Source organism: Haliotis cracherodii, unplaced genomic scaffold (assembly GCF_022045235.1).
Source record: "Haliotis cracherodii isolate W230 unplaced genomic scaffold, xgHalCrac1.p SCAF_5, whole genome shotgun sequence".
In the NCBI taxonomy this organism is placed as follows: Eukaryota; Metazoa; Mollusca; class Gastropoda; order Lepetellida; family Haliotidae; genus Haliotis; species Haliotis cracherodii.
In genome coordinates, this window is record NW_027266308.1 from 56221717 (window position 1) to 56246418 (window position 24702).

Sequence of the window (24702 nt, forward strand, 5' to 3'; positions counted from 1 at the left end):
CAGACAGCCGTCATATAGCTGCAATATTACCGAGTGTGGCATAAAACAACCAACAAATGTAATGTCTTAGTTAATTGCAGTGCCCCACCTCTTGTATAAAGTTCATTTACCAGGACTGAGGACAGAAGACTGAAACAAACAAGTCTAACATCCACCAACTATCAAACGTTTAGGGGAAATAGGTTGAATGTTATCAGGTCCATAGGTTTAGTAAGAATTCACAATATTATAAAACTAAACTTCAGGCACATGTTTCAGGGTCACATGTTATGAATAAATAAGATATCAAGATGTCATTGACCATCTCTTTCATTCATGATGATACTGAAACAATAAAAGCATCTTTTTACTTATTATTTCCTTTGGCAGTATTAACACATTGCAGCAGTCGATGTTGTTTACTGGTACTGACTGTCTACACTACCTTTTGCTTTTTTGTGAAGCACTAACGACCAGCTAACAGCTCTTGCTACAGCTCACCTACTACAGCTCACCTACTACAGCTCCCTTACCTCTCTGCATACTCATCAATACCTGACAGCATACACTGCCGGTCACTGCTAGTGTTGCCAGCAAATCTTTTAATCTTGTTATCCAGTCTGCTTTACTTGTGTAGTTGTGTCATTACTTGAATTATGTGTTCTTTGTATTAAGGCTAACATGAGTTTTCTTTATTTGTGTCACATGTATATGTTATTTTTTTATCATTTGTAAATTTGAGTAAAATCATCATTTTAGTTTGGGTGATGTTTGATACTCTTCAGGAAAGTAGTATCTTATATGACTTAAGTGCTACATGTTAAAAACTGTTAATGGGATATGGCCACATTATTAAACAACTGATGTCTGAACTCAACTAGTCAAAGCCTGTTCCAGCAATAGTATGGTCTCAACTAGTAAAGATCCGGGTTAGAATTGGTTTTCATCAACCCATGCTTGTCTTAAGAGGCGATTAATGGGATCGGGTGGTCAGGCTCACTGACTTGGTTGATGCATGTCATTGTATCCCAATTGCGTGGGTCGATGCTCGTGATGTCAATCACTGGATTGTCTGGTCCAGATTCAATTATTTACAGACTGCCGTCATGTAGCTGGAATATTGCTGAGTGCAATGTAAACAAAAAACAAAGTATGGACTGTTCTCCATCTTGTGTTATCTTTCTAGATAAATATTTCGACAGTTATTGATAATTCTTTTCATCATTTTTGTTGACAGTTTTGTCAATACAACCTTGAGATTCTGTACATTTTGAAATGTTGAAATAGTTATTGAACCAGTTTACAGGTGAACGACAGATTCAGTGAAGCATTGTTTCAGATTGTATTTTCTTTTTTCATCTTTGAAATGCAAATCTTTAGGAGTGATGATTGATGAGTTTGTGACACTTTGATCTGTGTTGTAGTGAATAAAACTTAACTAAGATTTGAGTAGACCACAAACCCAAGGAATTATAAATGTCTTCGATGGTAAGTGGGAAATTATGTTGAACCTTGATGACCTAACAAAATGAAATGACATTTTCAGGGAGAATGTGGAAAGCTGATTGAAGATAAACAGAAATAAGTTATTTAATTTTGGACAAAGCCAGCAGGCATAATATTAGTTTGGAGGGAAGTAGCATATAAAGAATGTTGTTTGATGAAGACATCCTCTAATCCTTTTACCTATTACGTGCAGATTATTTGTTAATTATCATGTGTTTTATCTTTGTGTCAATCAGAGACTGAGAGCTTGATTGAGCCAGACATTGCTGAAGGTGACCAAGATGAGTTCTCAACTCATGGTGATGAAAACTGCCAACAAGAATTTGAGGAAAATGAAGATGGGCAACAGAAGCCCCCTCTCAGGTCGGTGGTATAGGATACTCAGGCCCGACATTATTTGTCATTTCTTTTATGTCCCATATGCCACATATACCCAGATTTGTTGATATGGCATTTCCAGTGTTCCGTACTCATGGTAATGTCTTTGTGTGAGGCTAAAAACCAACAAAACTTGTCTACCCTGTGTATGGGGTGACACACACGCACACGCCCATGCACACACATGCGCACACACACACACAGTGTATATGATTTAACATTTTTTATCAGTTTTTATAACATTATCTCTAACAATTGTCTGTTGGGTTAAACTTATGGAATTCAAGAATTATCCTTTTTTATTTTGCTGGACAGACTTGGAAAGAATTGAAAAAAGTATGTTTGTCAAAACATTATTAGACATGCAATTCTGGAATTAAATTTCTGTGTATAATGAATACACCAAGATATGACTTTTAAATTATCTGTGGTTACTAGGCATTTCAAAAACAAGCACATGTGCCTCAGGTTTTAGAGTAAGCCAACATGTCCTGGAAACAGACACAGTCACTATTCGACTCATAGACACATTGAAAGTGTTACTAGTTTTCTTACCTAAAATGAATATGTTATGAATAGACTGTTATAAAGTATTCAACGCTTTATCTACTTGAGGGGGCACGGGTGGCCCAGTCTTCTAAGGCGCCGCGATTTGCTGTGCAGAGTTGCTTCCCTTGGGCACTCCAGAAACCTATTATTGTGGGTTCGAATCCCGGTTCGCCCCGATTATGTTTCTAGGTTTGTCAGCACCATACCCGTGCTCGTGGGTTTCACCAAAGTGGTTAACGTCTCAGACCTGCATCATTTCGGGCTTTCCTCCCACATTAAGCTTACACGCTGTGATATAACTGTAATACTGTTAAAAGCGGCGTTAAACCCAACTCACTCACTCACTGATCTATGTGATATGATGGCAGTGGTGTGGTGTAGTGGTTAAGACGTTCACCCGCCATTCCAGCCTGGGTTCGATTCCCCACATGGGAACATTGTGAATGCCACTTCTAGTGTCCTTCGATCAAATGTTGTTGGAATATTGCTTATAGCAGCGTAAAACCATATTCACTCACACATTCATAGCGTCTGACATAAATATCACATATACCTAGTATTGGACAATTATTACCTAAGGTAACAATAGTATAATATTTGATGATTTGTCAGTGTTATCTGAATGTCTGATTGCTATAAAACATTGTGACTCAAGTGTGAACTCACTGATTATCTGTTGTGTGCAGTCCCACCCAGAGCAGCAACATCCCCCTGATGAGAGTGGTACAGTCCGTCAAAAACACCAAGCGGACCGGGTCCAAGATCATCAAAGAGGGGTGGATGGTGCACTTCACCAACAGGGATCATGTTGTAAGTACAAGAGGTGCCTGATGCAGGGTACACCTTTACCATCTCTTTGTATTTGGTACAACACTTTCCATGTATCCTGGCTGAATTTAAACCAGTTCAGACCCTGGCAGCATTTCTTCAGACTTCAAAGTGACCAGGTATTCCCTGTTGAAGAAAGTGGACAAAACTGGCTGCTGCACTGTCATCAAGTATCTCCAACTGAAAGGGCTAACAGATATGGTGTCAACTTAAAGGGATGATGCTCCCTCCTTTCCCACTGTGGGCAGCAGAGTTCAAGAAGAGAAGAGAGAGACTTGAAGATGATCCAAGATCAAGAAAACCTTCAACTGCTACCACAAAGGAAAATGTTGATAAATTACATGCTATAGTTATCGATGATGAATGACTCACCATACATCACATAGCCAATACGGTAGGCATCTCTCATGGGAGTTGAGAACATTCTGAGAAATGAACGGGGCATGATAAAGGTTTCAGCATGTTGGGTTCCAAGGCTTCTGAACAGAAACTCTCTTGTGAAAAAGTATATTGTAACAAACGTTATATTTGGAATAACACTTTCTTAGCAAAGTACAGATTCTCGTACTTTTTTGGGTTGCCGTGCCAATTTACACTTGTCAGAGGGGTACTCAAAGGTCGTGATCTCGACTACCAGTTGTCAGACTTTCATTTTGTTGAAGCCTTGATGGTTGAGTGGGTTAGATCGCTGACTTTGTGTGCTGGTGATTAGGTGCCTCACTCTGGCAAGTGTGGGTTTGAATCCCGAACGGGACTCAACCCAAAAAAGTACATATTCTCGTAGTTTTTTGGGTTGAGTCCGAGAATCTGTACTTTACTAAGAAAGTGTTATCCCAAATATAACGTTTGTTACATTTGACCACTTTCTAAATGGCATTGTGTATTCAAAAAGTATATTGTTTTGAAAGCAGACCAAGATGATGTTGCTGAAGGGGCTTGGGTTCACCACTATCAGTCAGCAACTAAGCAACAATAAGAGCAGTGGAAACATCTAACACCTTCTCCAAAGAAGGCAAAGTCCAACAGCTGACAATGGCTTCAAATTGTCGGGGATTCCAAAGTAATCCTACTGGTAGACTACCTCCAAAAAGGTCAGACCATTAATTGGACAATAGAAGGTCCTATTATGACAATCTTCTTAGTCAAGGCTAAACATCTTGGAAAACCCGCTGCAGATATGTCCCATAACTGGCAAGCATTATGCAAATGATGATGACATCATTTCTGCTGTGGAGGACTTTATTTCACACCACTAGAAGGAAGACTTCATCCAGTGGGATCCAGGCACTCCAGTAACATTGGCAGAAGTGGGTGGACCTCGGAGAGGATTATTTTGAAGAAAAAGTAGAAGCCAACTCCATCAATGCAGTCCATCCTAGTTAGGCTCGGAACCCTCCAGCAGCCACCACACATAGACACCCTTGACTCCATCAATGCAGTCCCTCATAGTTAGGCTCGGAACCCTTCAGCAGCCACCATTCATAGACACCCTTGACTCCATCAATGCAGTCCCTCATAGTTAGGCTCGGAACCCTCCAGCAGCCACCATTCATAGACACCCTTTACTCCATCAATGCAGTCCCTCATAGTTAGGCTCGGAACCCTCCAGCAGCCACCACTCATAGACACTCTTGACTCACAGATTGTGGTGCTATTGCAAGTTTGACCTTATTGAAAGTTAGGCACTATGAAATTTTTAGGAAATGTAGTTCTAGGTTTTAAAAAGTGTGATTTTATGGTCAATGAGTCTGACATTATGGTGGCTAAGATACTGTAAGTCCTAAAAAGGCGACTGTGGCAGGATGGCTCTAAACCACCATATGAGACGACTATTCTGACCAGGCACATCTCTCTACACCAACATGTGGAAGTTACAGAACTCATGAAATTAAAGCTCTCGCTACAAATCTGGCTACATGGAATTCTGTATTCATTGAACAAGTGGTGGCTAGCTGTTAATGGAAATCCTACAATGTGTGTTCTAGCTTCTACTTGTGTGACATACAACTTGATCGTGAAGGACCTGTTGTCACCAGGGTGAGGGTAATCCAGTAACCTCTCCTCCCTTTACTTTTGGAGGGGTCTGGGGCTGTGACTATTCCAGGAAGTCCTAAATGACAAGTTGAGTTGGCCTTTAAATCCTTTTCTACTGGGGTGGGCAGATCGCTGACTCACGTCTGGAATCATAGATCTAGGTGACATATAGGTTTCGACATGTTGGTCGGTGGATGTAACACTGTACAAGTTACCAGAAGGGTGACCTCCGAATCGGAAATTACGTCATCTCTGCATCATAATCATAACTGATTGGAACATACATATTGGTGATGTTAGTGTAGCTAAGTGGTAAGGGTGTTGATTGTCACACTAATGATCTGTGTTTGACTCCCCAAAGTGGGAAACACTTTTGTCTTTTGTTAATTTTGATTGTTCTAATCCTTAATACGATAAAATCTTACATGGAAAGGAATGGAATGTATATTACTGTGTTGTCCGTTCTTCAGTGAACACCATCATGTCAACTGCAAATTTCATCTTTAATAAGAACAAAATAAATATCAAGAGCTGTTCCAGATGTGCTCATGGTGACAAATTGGACTTCTGTTTAACATCAGTCATATCTACTGTTACAGCAGATGGATTTCACTGTATTATTCATATATCTTTAATTATATATTTATTGAAATGGAGCTATGATGTTAGTGTGTTCAGGGGTATATGTGAAGGAAATGTTGTGTTAAAAACCCACCTTTTTCTTGCAGAGAAAGCGACATTATTGGAGACTCGACACAAAAGTTATTACCATGTTTATGAATGAAAATACCTCAAGGTACTTCAAGGTAAGAGTCACCTGTTGAACGGTCTTTCCATTGGCTGTTTAGATGATTTATACAGGAATCCATGCACTACATGTAGGAACAGATGGCCTCCTGGTGTGATACTCCATAATTCCCTGTGCAGAGTTTTGTCCCTTAGCCATGCAAGGATCTGATAATTATGGGTTTTTAGCCTAGATTCCTCACGATTTTGATCCTTGGTTTGTCAGCATAATACTCATACTTCTGGGTTTCACCAAAGTGGTAAATGTGTAAGACCTGTGTTAATGATTGAAGGAGTTCCTTGATTTGAATACTCTTTGAGAACTCCTAAAGCACCACAGGACCAGCCTACGAAATACTGACAATTGATTAATTGTCAAGATCAGAGATGAATTCCACCACTGTTGTATGTTACACTTTCCACAGTATTCATCTCCTAATGTCCAAAATGTTGCCTTGTTTTGTCTGGGGGTCCTTGAGGTTTGTTGCTTTATTATTGGAATCTGAAGTCCCCCTACCCCATTACTTTCAGGTTGGAGGCACAGGTGGCCCAGTTGTCTAAGGCACCAAGATTCGCTGTGCAGAGTTGCGTCCCTTGGGCACGCCAGAAACCTATGATTGTGGGTTCGAATCCCGATTCGCCCGGATTATGTTTCTAGGTTTGTCAGCACCATGCCTGTGCTCGTGGGTTTCACGGAAGTGGTAAATGTCTGCATCACTTCGGGCTTTCCTATCACATTTAGCTGACAAGCTGTGATATAACTGGAACACTTTTAAGAGCGATGTTAAAACAAACTCACTCACTCACTCACTCACTCACTCACTCACTCACTCACTCACTTTCAGTCTTATTTTCTTATGCAACATTAGATCTTGGCTCGTTTATGCCTGATGTGTTGAGGGTATTTGTTTCTAGGAGATTCAACTGAACAGCATTGAGGGGGTAGAACCTGCTAAATCTAAACATATTGACCCCGCCCGACCACCACATGTCTTCGAGATCCGAACATCGAATGCTATCTACTGCATTGGGGAAGACCCAACATTTGGACATCAGGAGAACAACATTGTATCATCGACGGAGAGTGGCATCGGACTGGAGCAGGCCAAACACTGGGAGCAGGCACTGAGACAAGCCTTGATGCCTGTAACCCCAACCTCCAGTGTCATGAGCATGGTGGGAGGTGAGATATACGTTCTATATAGGCAGGGGTGGGAGGTGAGATATACGTTCTATATAGGCAGGGGTTGGAGGTGAGATATACGTTCTATTTAGGCAGGGCTGGGAGGTGAGATATACATTCTATATAGGCAGGGGTGGAAGGTGAGATATACATTCTATATAGGCAGGGGTGGGAGGTGAGATATACATTCTATATTGGCAGGGGTGGAAGGTGAGATATACATTCTATTTAGGCAGGGATGGGAGGTGAGATATATGTTTTATATTAGCAGGGCTGGGAGGTGAGATATACATTCTATATAGGCAGGGGTGGAAGGTGAGATATACATTCTATATAGGCAGGGGTGGAAGGTGAGATATACATTCTATATAGGCAGGGGTGGAAGGTGAGATATACATTCTATTTAGGCAGGGATGGGAGGTGAGATATATGTTTTATATTAGCAGGGCTGGGAGGTGAGATATACATTCTGTTTAGGCAGGGCTGGGAGGTGAGACATATGTTTTATATTGGCAGGGGTGGAAGGTGGAATATACTTTCTGTATGGTCAGGGGTGGGAGGTGAGATACATAGGCAGGGGTGGGAGGTGAGATACATGTTCTGTATGGGCAGGGGTGGGAGGTGAGATATACGTTCTATATAGGCAGGGGTGTGAAGTGAGATATATGTTATGTATAGGCAGGGATGGGAGGAGAGATATACATTCTATTTAGGCAGGGCTGGTAGGTGAGATATAGATTCTATTTAGGCAGGGCTGGGAGGTGAGACATATGTTTTATATTGGCAGGGGTGGAAGGTGGAATATACTTTCTGTATGGTCAGGGGTGGGAGGTGAGATATACGTTCTATATAGGCAGGGGTGTGAAGTGAGATATATGTTATGTATGGGCAGGGGTGGGAGGTGAGATATAGATTCTATTTAGGCAGGGCTGGGAGGTGAGATACATTTACTGTGTGGGCAGGGGTGAGAGGTGAGATATATGTTCTATATAGGCAGGGCTGGGAGGTGAGATATATGTTATGTATAGGCAGGGGTGGGAGGTGAGATATATACATTCTATATAGGCAGGGCTGGGAGGTGAGATATATGTTATGTATAGGTAGGGGTGTGAGTTGAGATATACATTCTATTTAGGCAGGGCTGGTAGGTAAGATACATGTTCTGTATGGGCAGGGGTGAGAGGTGAGATATACGTTCTATATAGGCAGGGGTGAGACGTGAGATATACGTTTTATATAGGCAGGGCTGGTAGGTGAGATACATGTTCTGTATGGGCAGGGGTGAGAGGTGAGATATACGTTCTATATAGGCAGGGGTGTGAAGTGAAATATATGTTATGTATAGGCAGGGCTGGTAGGTGAGATATACATTCTATTTAGGCAGGGGTGGGAGGTGAGATATACATTCTATTTAGGCAGGGGTGGGAGGTGAGATACATGTTCTGTATGGTCAGGGGTGGGAGGTGAGATATATGTTCTATATAGGCAGGGGTGTGAAGTGAGATATATGTTATGTATAGGCAGGGGTGGGAGGTGAGATATACATTCTATTTAGGCAGGGCTGGTAGGTGAGATATAGATTCTATTTAGGCAGGGCTGGGAGGTGAGATACATTTACTGTGTGGGCAGGGGTGAGAGGTGAGATATATGTTCTATATAGGCAGGGCTGGGAGGTGAGATATATGTTATGTATAGGCAGGGGTGGGAGGTGAGATATATACATTCTATATAGGCAGGGCTGGGAGGTGAGATATATGTTATGTATAGGTAGGGGTGTGAGTTGAGATATACATTCTATTTAGGCAGGGCTGGTAGGTAAGATACATGTTCTGTATGGGCAGGGGTGAGAGGTGAGATATACGTTCTATATAGGCAGGGGTGAGACGTGAGATATACGTTCTATATAGGCAGGGGTGTGAAGTGAGATATATGTTATGTATAGGCAGGGCTGGTAGGTGAGATATACATTCTATTTAGGCAGGGGTGGGAGGTGAGATACATGTTCTGTATGGGCAGGGGTGAGAGGTGAGATATACGTTCTATATAGGCAGGGGTGTGAAGTGAGATATATGTTATGTATAGGCAGGGGTGGGAGGTGAGATATACATTCTATTTAGGCAGGGCTGGTAGGTGAGATATACATTCTATATAGGAAGGGATGGGTGGTGAGATATACATTCTGTATAGGCAGGGTTGGGTCCTGAATAGATCGGGAAGTATTACATGTATGCACATGTCACACCCAGTGCTAGAGTAATGAAACTTGTCCTACGAACATTGACTCAACAATGACCTTGATGATTACTTGCATGGTCAAAAAAGTCCAGTCCTTAATAACCATCCATGTTGTTGTTGTTTATGAAGCGCTAAATGTGTCATGGTGTTTTCTAATGATAACTTTCCCGTGTGCAGATCAGACTGATCTTTAATTTCCAATAGACAGCACAATCGTTTCACAGGTAAATCCCAATTGACATTCATCTAACATTAAAAGTGAAATACTGCCCATGTGTTTGGTGCAAGATGAAACCTAGGATTATATTCCCGCTTATGTGTTGTAGAGTTAGAAGGGTTTGGGCAGCCTTGAATGTGTTCACTTTCACAAAGTCTGTGTTTCTTCCCACCATGTTTATTTTAATGAAAACCCACACATGATGTGGAGTGGCAATTACTTGGAACATCATAGATTTGTTACTTGAAACAACCCAAGTAATTGAACACATTTTCTTGGTCTAAAATGGAGATGGTTGTCCTCTTCACTTTGTAAAACAATCCTCATCATTGATTCGTTTCAGGCGGCTACTTTTTTCATGAGACAGAGTGTCATTTTTCCTCTTTTATTTCTCGGGGGCACTAGTTTTCTTACCTAATATGAATATGTTATGAATAGACTGTTATAAAGTATTCAACGCTTGATCTACGTGAGGGGGCACGGGTGGCCCAGTCATCTAAGGCTCCGCGATTCACTGTGCAGAGTTGCTTCCCTTGGGCACGCCAGAAACCTAGGATTGTGGGTTCGAATCCCGGTTCGCCCCAATTATGTTTCTAGGTTTGTCAGCACCATACCTGTACTCGTGGGTTTCACCGAAGTGGTAAAGGTCTGAGACCTGCTTCACTTTGGGCTTTCCTCCCACATTAAGCTGACACGCCGTGATATAACTGGAATAATGTTAAAAGCGGCGTTAAACCAAACTCACTCACTCACTCTTTTATTTTTCAGTGGATACAACAAAAAATGAAAATAAGTGGTTTTATTTGATCAACAAGAATCAAAATAACTCTGCATGATTCATTTTGTTAGTATGATCATCGTTAAGTGTCAAAATATAAATATATAAATAATAATTAGTTCATTGATGATCAGCCAGTTAGGACGGGACCAATCACTGATTTGTAACTTCCGATCACGACTCAGCACTAGCGTTTCATTTATAGAGTGGGCACAGGTGACCCAGTTGTCTAAGGCACTGCAATTTGCTGTGCAGAGTTGCGTCCCTTGAGCATGGCAGAAACCTAATCAATCATTCCAATCATGTTACATTTCTTGGTCTGTTAGCACCATACCCGTGCTCCTGGGTTTCATCTGAGGACTATGTCACTTATGGCTTTCCTCCTAGATTAAGGTGACACGCTGTGATATACAGTAGAACACGGTATATTTAATAACTGAAAGAATCAACAGACAATGCAGAAAGGAAGGAAGTCTGTTCTGAAGTTGTAATTGTGATTGGTGTCAAGTAATTATAAAACAACAGCCTTTATGAGGAGTAGCTGTAATGCAAAATTGAAGGTGAATGTTCCGTTGTCTTCCAGGTGAGAACCAGAACAATGGCACCGATGGAACCGCATCACAGAAACCGGTACTGTACATCGTGAAACAATATTAAAATTCTTGAGTATTGAGTAACTTGAAGCACAATCCCTGTGGAGATCTCTAAACATATTATGATCCTATCATCCTACGCATGTCACATGAAGTCACTCTTCTGGTCAGAATAGGTCCCAAGGACCTTAAATGGGGATTGGGTGGGTTGCCCATGCTGTCACTCACTGGGTTGCCTGTTCCAGACTTGATATATTTTGAGACCAATGCTGACTGATGTCAGGCAACACATGCACTCACTCATGAAGCCACTTAACTGTGGATCAGTTGTCCCTGTTACTAATAAGTTGGAGTAGTACAGAGATGGAAAGCACAGGAAGACTGACCCTGTGACTTCACCTTCTCTGATGGTGTGGATCATTGCTTACAGTAACAACCATTGTTTGTCTTGTCCATGATGATGTTGCAGACTGCCATGATGGAGTACTGGGTTGCTAGACTTCAATGTGTACCCCAAACATGCCTTCACTTGGTCTGAATGCCATGATGGAGTACTGGGATGCTGGACTTCAATGTGTACCCCAAACATGCCTTCACTTGGTCTGAATGCCATGATGGAGTACTGGGTTGCTAGACTTCAATGTGTACCCCAAACATGCCTTCACTTGGTCTGAATGCCGTGAGGTTCAGGGCTCAGTTTAACTAAGAAAAACATGCACTTGTGCAACCTGACACTGAAAAATGCAAACTATTATTTATTACTATATGCATCCAGTACATGTCAAGGTTTTACAAATTTGTGACTGACGTACTAAACGTGTTTTCTAAAACCCAAATCAATGTGTTACGTGTAATTTGGACTGTCTCCATGGTCTTGTGGTAGAGGAAAAGGTCAGTGGTTTGATCCCAGGCCGCGTCATACCAAAAGATGGTACTTCTTGTTACCCTGCCTGGCTCTTGGCATTAGGGACTGGTCGGCTCGGAGTATTCCGTGTCTGGTGGGTTATCTATGTTAAACTGTAGCATGGTATCTCAGTGGTAGCACTATAAAATCGGCATCAGTCCAGACTAGTACAAGCACACACACACACACACACACACACACACACACACACACACACACACACACACACACACTTGGATGCACGTCACTATATAAGTGCAATAATCTTGGAGGTGACGTTAAACCCAATTTCACCTCACCTCACTCACCTGTTCACAAGATAGTTGTGTGAGATTTACAGAATGTGCAGTGAAGGGAACAATGGCCTAAACATCCATATTTTTCTGTATGCCTTAGAGGGGCGGTCGGATAGCCTAGTGGTTAAAGCGTTCGCTCGTCACGCCAAAGACCCGGGTTCGATTCCCGACATGGGTACAATGTGTGAAGCCCATTTCTGGTGTCCCCCGCTGTGATATTGCTGGAATATTGCTAAAAGCGGCATAAAACCTCACTCACTCACTCACTCACTCACTCACTCACTCACTCACTCACTATGCTTTAGATACATTGCTCTAGATGTGAGTATGTACTGCAGATTATATCCCTGACCTGCTCTTCCAGCCGGATGTCAGCCAGCTGTACCAAATATTTCCAGAAGATGTCCTCGGATCGGGACAGTTCGGAATAGTTTATGGAGGTACTGTACAGCAATCGTCCAAACTCAACAATAAACTTCTATCATCAACATCAATGTAACTAATGTTAATAGTATCATTCAGTTTTATATTTTCGTATTTGTTAAATTTGTTGTAATTAAGACAGTTGTATGTTGTTGTGAGAAGAAGGAGTAAATTGTATGTGAATGTGCAGGCCGACATCGGAAGACATATCGGGATGTAGCCATCAAGGTTATAGACAAGATGAGATTCCCAACTAAGCAGGAGGCACAGCTCAAGACTGAAGTCTCCATTCTACAGGTGAGATGTGATTGGTAGCAGAGGTGTTCTTGGCCTCTCTTCTTGACCAAGGCTACACAGTGTTTAAAGCAGATACTAATACCTGACAAGATTTGTTACAAATACGTGAAAAAATAGCGTTTTTCCTTCTGTTGTACAAATACCATGCATTCACAGTTGTAAGAACTACAAACCAACCAACATGGCTATCATTGGTTGATACACATACCAATACGGCTATCATTGGTTGATACATGTACCAATATGGCTATCATTGGTTGATACACGTACCGGTATGGCTATCATTGGTTGATACACGTACCAATACGGCTATCATTGGTTGATACATGTACCAATATGGCTATCATTGGTTGATTCACATACCGGTATGGCTATCATTGGTTGATACACGTACAAATACGGCTATCATTGGTTGATACACATACCAATATGTCTATCATTGGTTGATACACGTACCAATATGGCTATCATTGGTTGATAAACTTACCAATACGGCTATCATTGGTTGATACACATACCAATACGGCTATCATTGGTTGATACACGTACCAATATGGCTATCATTGGTTGATACACGTACCAATACGGCTATCATTGGTTGATACACATACCATTACGGCTATCACTCGTTGATGCTCGTACCAATACGGCTATCATTGGTTGATACACGTACCAATACGGCTATAATTGGTTGATACACGTACCAATACGGCTATCATTTGTTGATTCATGTTCCAATACGACTATTATTGGTTAATACACGTATTAATATGTCTATCATTGGTTAATACACGTATCAATATGTCTATCATTTGTTGATACGCGTACCAATACGGCTATCATTGGTTGATACGCATACCAATATGGCTATCATTGGTTGATTCACATACCAATACGACTATCATTGGTTGATACACGTACTAATACGGCTATCATTGGTTGATACACGTACCAATACGGCTATCATTGGTTGATTCACATACCAATACGGCTATCATTGGTTGATACACGTACCAATACGGCTATCATTGGTTGATACACGTACCAATACGGCTATCATTGGTTGATACACGTACCAATACGGCTATCATTGGTTGATACACGTACCAATACGGCTATCATTGGTTGATACACGTACCAATACGGCTATCATTGGTTGATACACGTACCAATACGGCTATCATTGGTTGATACACGTACCAATACGGCTATCATTGGTTGATACATGTACCAATACGGCTATCATTGGTTGATACACGTACCAATACGGCTATCATTGGTTGATACACGTACCAATACGGCTATCATTGGTTGATATGAGTATCATTATGGGTATCATGGGCTGATACTGAATGCAATGTACAGACACCAGGTTTATATGTTATGACAGGTTATATGATAAGTGGGAAATATAGATGCTGGATATAAATATTTGAAAGTAATAGAATGGAGGAGGATCAGAGATTGAAGTTTGGAGATTGCTTGAGATATGAAACATGAAAACTGTAGATGGATAAAGGATGTAATTATTTAATTTATGCCATGTATGCCTTGTTACAGAATTTGCATCATCCGGGGGTCGTCAACCTAGAGCAGATGTTCGAAACACCTGAGAGGGTAGGCACAACATGGAACAATGATTACCATAGTTACTTGTGCTGTAGGACTTTCATAATGCATTGGTGATATTTCCATTTTAGTGTTGTAGACAAAGCCTCCTAGAATTATTATATTTTCAGTGTAGAATTTGCATCTGTAGAAAGTCCTGTTACTGTAAATCATGAAATTAATGCGGAAAATGCAAGTTAGTAATATGTATATTTTTATCTGGACATATTGGAGTATATTGTCATATCAGGTTAACTGCACTGCCAAACGTGTAAGGCTAACACCAACAAAGCTCACAATAAACAATGCAATTGAGCGCTAGATTTGGACAGTGTGGTCAGTTTGTTGACACGTGTTGATCAAGCCGTTGTGATAGTCACCATCCATGTTGGACGACGTCTTTGTCCTTGGTAATCTTTTCAAATAATCTTATAATTACACGAAAAACACTGCTCCCCTATGTTGTGAAATGTCCAGTACGGCAACAGCAGTTAAATTGTAGTGAATAGAGAACTCTGCTTATTTACGCTCAAAGGATCACGCTCAAAGGATCACGCTCAAAGGAACACATGTAACAACACTTGGAACCTGTACAATTTTCTTTGGTGACCGGACCCATCTAATTTAAATATGCATTGTTTGGAAATTTCTGCTCTAATTTCATGGAAGTTAGATCACATGTCAAGCAGTTGAAGTTAAGTTTCATTCATTCGAACTGCTATCAGGCCATATTACCATATCATTAAATTCTAAGTCTACAATCTACATTAAGTTCTTGATTTACAGTATCTTGTCACTTGTCACTTAAAGACCCAGGTTCGATTCCTGACATGGGTACAATGTGTGAAGCCCATTTCTGGTGTCCCTCGCCATGATATTGCTTGAATATTGCATAAAACATACTCACTCACTCACTCAAAGTTTGAACATTCATTTCTGGCCATCTCTTAAGAAAACTGTAAAACCACTGAAGTGATAGAGGCTTGTTGTCTTTTGGTTTCTTCCCTAAGCTGACGGCATGAACGGTAGCTAAATCAGTAACCTCTGCACGGGAATAACCATACCCAAAAGCAGACATCATCTCTACCTGAGATATGATGCTTTGTTCCTCATCTTGGGATAATTATGCATTGGGTCCCAATCTCACATTCAACAGACATTTCCACAAAGTCAGTCATGAAGAGACAAATAGGGCACGGAAAACTGTCTTGCTGCACTTTTGAGCCCTTTGCCTCTAATGACGGCCTTCTAAGCTTTTTCCAGGCTTTCTGGTGAATATGTCAAATAATTGCCCTTTCCTGATCTGATGGAGCCCTAAAATCATAACATTAACTTAAAACATCATGAAAATATCCACAGATAGTACGAGTATTAGAGATGGCCCCACTGCTTTTCCATACAAATTATTTTTAGCTAGACTATCATGTGATGATCATGTGATTTTCTGATAGTCGATATCAACACCAAGCAGACGATCTATCCCTCAGTTATTGACAGCTCTAAAACCTTTTTAATATGATTTTTTCGTAGTGGTGAGTTATGGCTTAGTGATCTGACTGAAGTTCACTGAACTGATATGTTTCTTAAATTTTATCAATAACTTACGTATTGTAGCTTGATTCTGAGCATGTGGTTAATTGAGTGGTAGTGGGACAGTGCTTGTTGATATATTGGCCCCCTCACCTCCCTCCTCCTGTGTTGCAGATCTTCGTGGTGATGGAGAAGCTGAAGGGAGATATGCTAGAGATGATACTGTCCAGCCCGAAGGGTCGACTCAGTGAGAGAGTCACCAAATACCTCATATCACAAGTAAGAAACCCTTAATGACACCCAAATAGGGGCCCAGAATCTCAGTCACTTGGGGGACCCAGATGTCTAAAGCGCTCAATTCACTGAACAGAGTTACTTCCCTTTGGCATGCCAGAATCCTGTGATCACAGGTTTGAATCCCCAATTTGCCCCAGTTTTGACTCTTGGTTTGTGACACTGTATCTGCTCTCATGGATTTCACCAAAGTGATAAATGTTGCAGGACTGCATCAGTACATGCTTTCCTCGCAGACTGAACTGTGATATAACTTAATGACTGTTCAAGGGGGTGTTAACCCATCCTCACTCTATCAAATCCAGTGGTCCAATTATTTGTACCAGGATAATGATCTTTGTCAGCACCTTATTGAGATTCTTGGGTTTTTTCCCAAGTGGTTAAACTTTTAACGTGTAAGTAAAATAATGGCAACTGTATTTTTATTTAACATACGTTAACTACAATTCATTTGTAATTGCTTCAATGACTGTCTTATTCCTTCAGATCCTGGTTGCCTTAAAACACCTACACAACAAGAGCATTGTCCACTGTGATCTGAAGCCAGAGAATGTACTGTTGTCATCGGAGACTGCATTCCCACAGGTACCAACAACATAACCCATTTATTCAATCTGTTGTACCAATAGGTTTCAACAACATAAGGGAGATAACTCATTTATTCAATCTCTTGTACCAATAGGTACCAACAACATAAGGGAGATAACCCATATTTTCAATCCCTTGTACCAATAGGTACCAACAAAAAAATGGAGATTACGCATTTATTCAATCTGTTGTACAAATAGGTACCAACAATATGTGCATTTATTCAATCTGACATACCAAGGGCAACAACCAGGGATCCGGAAGTTGGTCTTTGCGCCAGACTTGTCCGATTGTGACTGCAAAATGTCCAATTTGTACAAACCAGATATTTTAAAATTTGGTCAACATCAGTCGCCACAGGTACACTGACCTACATACCGATAGGTTGAAATTGTATATTGTAATCCAGTGATTGACATTATGATCATCGATCTACGCAATTAGGATGTGATGACATGCATCAACCTAGTCAGCGAGCCTGACCACCCGATCCCATAGTCGCGTCTTACGACAAGCATAGTAGCCTTCAATATCAAGTAGAAGGATGCTGTTAGTTTGTTTGTATGAAAAACAGACTATGTCAGGATGGGTAGTCATGCATGCACCTGGGAAATTAAGGTATTTCCTTCAGGTAGTGAAGTTTCTGTTTATTGTTTCAGGTCAAGTTATGTGACTTTGGATTTGCAAGAATTATTGGTGAAAAGTCTTTCCGTAGATCTGTTGTGGGTACCCCTGCCTATCTTGGTGAGTCCTGTCAGTTGTCTGTTTCTTACATCACTCAGACACATATATGTGCCCACAATCTGCACCATGTCATACCTAAAGACATTAAATATGGTACCTATTGTTTCCCTGCCTTATGCTTGGCTTTAAGGTGATAAAACAAGGACTGGTCTGCTTGGAGTCTGTATACTGTGCTGTATACAATGCTTCAGTCTTAGGCTAAGAGTATGTTGAACAATGTGAGAGCGCCTTGGCTACAGTAAGTTTACAATGCTTCAGTCTTAGGGTAACAGTATGTTGAATAATGTGAGAGCCCCTTGGCTACAGAAAGTTGTGCAATGCTTCAGTCTTAGGCTAAGAGTATGTTGAACAATGTGAGAGCCCCTAGGCTACTGTAAGTTGTACAATGCTTCAGTCTTAGGGTAACAGTATGTTGAACAATGTGAGAGCCCCTTGGCTACAGTAAGTTGTACAATGCTTCAGTCTTAGGGTAACAGTATGTTGAATAATGTGAGAGCCCCTTGGCTACTGTAAGTTGTACAATGCTTCTATTCAGTCTTAGGCTAAGAGTATGTTGAACAATGTGAGAGCCCCTAGGCTACTGTAAGTTGTACAATGCTTCTATTCAGTCTTAGGCTAAGAGTATGTTGAACAATGTGAGAGCCCCTAGGCTACTGTAAGTTGTACAATGCTTCAGTCTTAGGCTAAGAGTATGTTGAACAATGTGAGAGCCCCTAGGCTACTGTAAGTTGTACAATGCTTCAGTCTTAGGGTAACAGTATGTTGAATAATGTGAGAGCCCCTTGGCTACAGTAAGTTTACAATGCTTCAGTCTTAGGCTAACAGTATGTTGAACAATGTGAGAGCCCCTTGGCTACAGTAAGTTTACAATGCTTCAGTCTTAGGGTAACAGTATGTTGAACAATGTGAGAGCCCCTAGGCTACTGTAAGTTGTACAATGCTTCAGTCTTAGGCTAAGAGGATGTTGAACAATGTGAGAGCCCCTAGGCTACTGTAAGTTGTACAATGCTTCAGTCTTAGGCTAAGAGGATGTTGAACAATGTGAGAGCCCCTAGGCTACTGTAAGTTGTACAATGCTTCTATTCAGTCTTAGGCTTGCAATATGTTGAACAATGCTGACGTATTTGGCCTACAGTATGTTGTGCAGGGTTTCAGTCTTAGGCTCACTGTATATTGTACAATGTTTCAGCCCCGGAGGTGTTGAAGAGGAAAGGTTACAACCGGTCACTGGACATGTGGTCAGTGGGTGTGGTCGTCTATGTCAGGTATGACACACCTGCCATTAACTCACAGGACTGTAGACTTGCAGTGATATTATGTTGTACTAGCTGATGAAATAGAAACATTCTTCTCACTGAAAATATGGGAAGATAAAAAATGCTTATTATATGAAAAGAAATTGATGCTTCTGTAGAATACTTTTGAAAGGATAGAAAAGGAATTTCCAGAATTTACATACCGAACTGTATTAGTCGTATTAAGTGCCCAGCTCCAATAAGCTCCAACTTCTAGACCAATCTGTTATTAATCTGAATAAGCCACCCCTACTTAGACTAGAGACCGCCTCCGTGGTCTTATGGTGGAGCGTCCGCCCAGAGAGCAGACGGTGCGGGGTTCAATCTCCGGCCGCGTCATACCAAAAGACGTTAAAAGATGGTACTTGTTGTTAACCTTTTTGGCGCTCGGCATTAAGGGGCTAAAACAAGGACTGGTCGGCTCGGAGTCAGTATACTGTGTCTGAGTGGGGTATTCATGTTAAACTGATGCATGGTATCTCAGTGGGCTAGCACTATAAATTGACATCAGTCCGGACTAGTACAAGCAGCCACACACATACACGTACGTGCACGTCGCTATATAAGTGCAATAATCTTGGACGCGACGTTAAACCCCATTTCACCTCACCTCACCTACTTAGACTAACTAGTATAACTATTATTGAAAAGCTTTCAGTTTCATCAATGGTTGAGCTAATCCTTTTCACTTCTGTTTGATATCTGAAAACAAATTTAACTTGTGTATGGTTTTAATAAAGGTGCTTATTACAGTGAATATGGTAATGAACGATAGTAACCATCCCCCAAACACAACTACTAGAATATAAGGACTGTCTTCTCTGCTCTTCACTGACTTATACATGTCCCCATTCTTATCAGAATACCTCAGGTTCAGGGACGTCGATATTGACTCTACCACCAAATATGTTTCGGATAACGAGTGTCGGATTAACGAGACTTGACTGTATATCTGAAAGACTTCAGATTTGGGGCATGGACCCAATGAAGAGAGCTCCCAATTACCTGATGGTTGTTGTAAGAGCTAGTCACTGTAGAGAATCTTGTCATGTGTCCATTCAGGGAATGAGCATTTTCTTTGGATCTAGGGATTACAGATTTCCGTGAATTTTGTTATGTCAAGGGTCACTTTTGTGATAAATGCCATTACAATAAAAGCATATACACATTTAATGCCCCCAAACCCTGGTTGACTTTCAGTGAAAATTTTTTTATCTCGTCCCTGATAATTGCACCCCAGGTGATGACTGTTGGAGAAGGTTGTTGGCTATGTCTCAGTCTCATCAGTCCCAGTCTCATCAGTCTCAGACTCATCAGTCCCAGTCTCATCAGTCTCAGTCTCAACAGTCTCAGTCTCATCAGTCTCAGTCTCATCAGTCTCAGTCTCATCAGTCCCAGTCTCATCAGTCTCAATCTCAGTCTCATCAGTCTCAGACTCATCAGTCTCAGTCTCATCAGTCTCAGTCTCATCAGTCTCAGTCTCATCAGTCCCAGTCTCATCAGTCCCAGTCTCATCAGTCTCAGTCTCATCAGTCTCAGACTCATCAGTCCCAGTCTCATCAGTCTCAGTCTCATCAGTCTCAGTCTCATCATTCCCAGTCTCATCAGTCTCAGTCTCATCAGTCTCAGTTTCATCAGTCTCAATCTCATCAGTCCCAGTCTCATCAGTCTCAGACTCATCAGTCCCAGTCTCATCAGTCTCAGTCTCATCAGTCTCAGTCTCATCATTCCCAGTCTCATCAGTCTCAGTCTCATCAGTCTCAGTTTCATCAGTCTCAATCTCATCAGTCCCAGTCTCATCAGTCTCAGTCTCATCAGTCCCAGTCTCATCAGTCTCAGTCTCATTAGTCCCAGTCTCATCAGTCTCAGTCTCATCATTCCCAGTCTCATCAGTCTCAGTCTCATTAGTCCCAGTCTCATCAGTCTCAGTCTCATCATTCCCAGTCTCATCAGTCTCAGTCTCATCATTCCCAGTCTCATCAGTCTCAGGCTCATCATTCCCAGTTTCATCAGTCTCAGTCTCATCAGTCTCAGTCTCATCAGTTTCATCTGTCTGAGTCTCATCAGTTTCATCAGTCTCAGTCTCATCAGTCTCAGTCATTGATTGTGTATGAATATGACATGTTTCAGTTTAAGTGGCACCTTTCCATTCAATGAAGATGAAGAAATCAGTGACCAAATCCAAAATGCTGCCTTTATGTACCCCCCCAGCCCTTGGAAGGAAATATCTCAGGAAGGTGAGTTGTTTGTTACTTCACCCCCATGGGGAGTCCACGTTAGAACCGCTCCCCAGCAACCTATGCTGGTTGCGAGAGGCAACTTAATGGATTGGGTGATCAGGCTCTGTGACTGAGTTCATTGCTATGGTGTGGATTGTTGCTGACAATATCAATCACTGGATGGTGTGGGTCAGACTTGATTTTTTACAGGCCGTCATATAGCTGGAATACTGCTGAGTGCAGCATTAAACAACAAACAAACAGGTTATCTATTGCAGAAATTATGTGTGGAGAATGTTTCCACTGCAGCAGGTTTCAAGGTTGTGTTAAGATGTTAATATATTAAGCCCTTTTCATAATAATCTGGACTGCCTCCGTGGTCTGGTGGTAGAGCGTCCGTCCGGAGAGCAGAAGGTCCGGGGTTCGATCCCCGGCCGCGTCATACCAAAAGACGTTAAAAGATGGTACTTGTTGTTACCCTGTCTGGCGCTCGGCATTAAGGGGCTAAAACAAGGACTGGTCGGCTCGGAGTCAGTATACTGTGTCTGAGTGGGGTATTCATGTTAAACTGCTGCATGGTATCTCAGTGAGCTAGCCCTATAAATCGGCATCAGTCTGGGCTAGCACAAGCAGCCACACAAACACATACACGCACATGCATGTAGCTATATAAGTGCAATAATCTTGTCCGCGACGTTAAACCCAATTTCACCAGACCTCATAATAATCTGTAGTGTTTGAAAGAGAAAGTTAAGTCCCCTGAATACCTTGACCTAACACCTTTATTTTGGCCTGTTATTCTACACACTGGATGGACCAGAGTTATAAATAGTGTTTAAATCAATAGAGAATGCAAGTGTTGTGTGAATGTGTGTGAGAGCAGGAAAACATATTTAGAATCTTATCAGCTACTGTATAAATCAGCTGATGATAACCATTGCTAATTTTGTACCTGTTATATGCTGCAATAGGTTGCATTGCCAAAGTGCAACTCTCTCTTTTTGTAACAGGAATTCTTAATAAGAAGATAAACAAACAAATAAACAAAGAGCCCTCACAATCAATCTTTGCAATGTGAAGCATCCCAAATCCATACATACATCCTCTGGTTCTCCTCTGTGTCGAGACACAGGGACCAGGACACAGGGTCAAGGGTGTGTACACTATGAGTAAGTGAGTGAGTTGGGTTTAACGCCGCTTTTAACAATATTCCAGTTATATCGCGGCGTGTCAGCTTAATGTGGGAGGAAAGCCGGGAGGAAAGCCAGAAGTGATGCAGGTCTCAGACGTTTATCACTTCAGTGAAACCCACAAGCACGGGTATGGTGCTGACAAACCTAGAAACATAATCGGGGCGAACCGGGATTCGAACCCACAATCATAGGTTTCTGGCGTGCCCAAGGGACGCAACTCTGCACAGCGAATCACGGCGCCTTAGATGACTGGGCCACCAGTGCCTCCGTGTACACTATGAAAGACTAAGTGTACGAGGTGATCCCTTGTCGGTGTGTGAGATGGCAAACATGTTCTCTCTGTGCAGCTATCGGTGAGGAGACATTCCTTGTTAGTGTGTGAGATGGCAAACATGTTGTTCTCTCTGTACAGCTATCGATGAGGAGACATTCCTTGTTAGTGTGGGGGGCGGTCAGGTAGCCTAGTGGTTAAAGCGTTCGCTCGTCACGCCGAAGACCCGGGTTCGATTCCCGACATGGGTACAATGTGTGAAGCCCATTTCTGGTGTCCCCTGCCGTGATATTGCTGGAATACTGCTGAAAGTGGCTTAAAACCATATTCACTCACTCCTTGTTAGTGTGTGAGATAAGTTCATACAATCAGTTGTAGCAGTACCATTTTATGCATCCCGACAGGGACGAGTGGTATAAAACCTAATGTGGGACACATAAAACCCCATGTACCCCTTGTGATACTGCTACAACAAATTTATGTTAAAGACATTTTTTAATCTGCCATTGTGAAAGAATCTAAACAAATTCAAAATTGATAGAAAACAGCTATCCATTGAGCTGTGGTTAACCTGTGCTTTGTCACGTGACTTTCATAGACTTGGAAAAAGTGTGCGTCTTTTTGCAACGAAGCTGGGTATAAGGGATTTATTCTCCCACTTAGAAATCCATGTGCAGCCGGTGTTTTTCATGGCGGGGTATTAGTGATTTATTCTCCGGCTCAGAAATTTATTTCCCTCCCAGGTGGGATACACAGTATTTTATGAAGATCACATGAAATCAGATCTTACCATTCTGACGTGGAGATATGATAAATGGTTTTGTTTTCTCTGCAGCTATTGATGTCATCAGCAACCTGCTGCAGGTAAAGATGAGGAAGAGATTCACTGTCGACAAGTCTCTCTGTCACGTCTGGCTTCAGGTATTGCACCATACACATCACACACATGGTTTGGATATGTATAAGGTTCTGGTACATGCAACAGTATAATAAAACTTGCCCTTGGGTATTACGAGTAAAAATATAGGTCCCAAGCAAACTATGCTTTTTGAAAGAGGCGACTAAATTGATCGGTCGGTCACACTCAGTGACTTGGTTGATTGAATGTTATTGCAACCCAATTGTGTGGATCGATCTTCATGATGTCAATCACTGGATTGTCAGACTTGATTTTTGTGCATACCGCTGCAGTCTGGCTGGAAGGGGCGGTCGGGTAGCCTAGTGTTAAAGCGTTCGCTCGTCACGCTGAAGACCCGGTTTGATTCCCGACATGGGTACAATGTGTGAAGCCCATTTCTGGTGTCCCCCGCCGTGATATTGCTGGAATATTGCTAAAAGAGGCTTTAAACCATACTCAGTCAGTCAGTCTGGCGAAAATATTGCAGACCATGCCGTAAACAACCCACCCTCATACATATGTGATAGGGAGGTTTTAATCTTTCCATAATACACAAAACTAATTCTCATAACATGTCAGGTGTGACGTATTTACCGTATTCGACGTAATAAACGCCCCGCTCTAATAACCGCCCACGGCAATATTTGCTAATATATTGGCTACTGAACAATCACCAATAAGCACCTCTTCCCATTGATCAATGTACACAAGACTTATTTATTTGCGTATAATACGTACTCGTGTGTTATATGCACCCTTAGTTATGGGCAATTAAATTCTGGAAAAATATATCTGTCGTACATAAACATTTCAGGCTGTCAACATAAACCACGAAATTTATGTTTCAACTCTGTGTTTTTTTCACCAAAATGATGTTCTAATAAGAGCCCCCTATTTCTAATTTTGAGAGCGCCCTGGGCGCTTATTACGTCGAATAAATACGGTAAGTGGAACGACTTTTCAGATGATCCCTATCAAAAGTGTAGTATATAACTAACCATGGATTTAGAAATCATGTACATCGTCTAATAATTTATGTACATATATATGCACATATAAATATATCTTTTTCTGTC

The 24702-nt window shown here is 41.5% G+C and overlaps 1 protein-coding gene across 4 annotated transcripts in view; it reads left to right on the forward strand.

Annotated features, from left to right (window-relative positions):
- The window catches only part of LOC139441976 (serine/threonine-protein kinase D3-like), a 132220-nt gene that overhangs the window by 101028 nt on the left and 6490 nt on the right, over positions 1-24702 (forward strand). For all 4 annotated transcript variants that reach the window (XM_071222721.1, XM_071222723.1, XM_071222724.1 and 1 more), the window contains 14 exons: positions 1722-1848; positions 3099-3222; positions 6003-6080; positions 6976-7243; positions 11057-11103; positions 12631-12706; positions 12880-12986; positions 14547-14603; positions 16299-16403; positions 16905-17003; positions 17666-17750; positions 18940-19015; positions 21176-21282; positions 23564-23649. In XM_071222721.1, the coding sequence (XP_071078822.1) occupies positions 1722-1848; positions 3099-3222; positions 6003-6080; positions 6976-7243; positions 11057-11103; positions 12631-12706; positions 12880-12986; positions 14547-14603; positions 16299-16403; positions 16905-17003; positions 17666-17750; positions 18940-19015; positions 21176-21282; positions 23564-23649 (1442 nt within the window). The remainder of the gene's footprint in view (positions 1-1721; positions 1849-3098; positions 3223-6002; positions 6081-6975; positions 7244-11056; positions 11104-12630; positions 12707-12879; positions 12987-14546; positions 14604-16298; positions 16404-16904; positions 17004-17665; positions 17751-18939; positions 19016-21175; positions 21283-23563; positions 23650-24702) is intronic.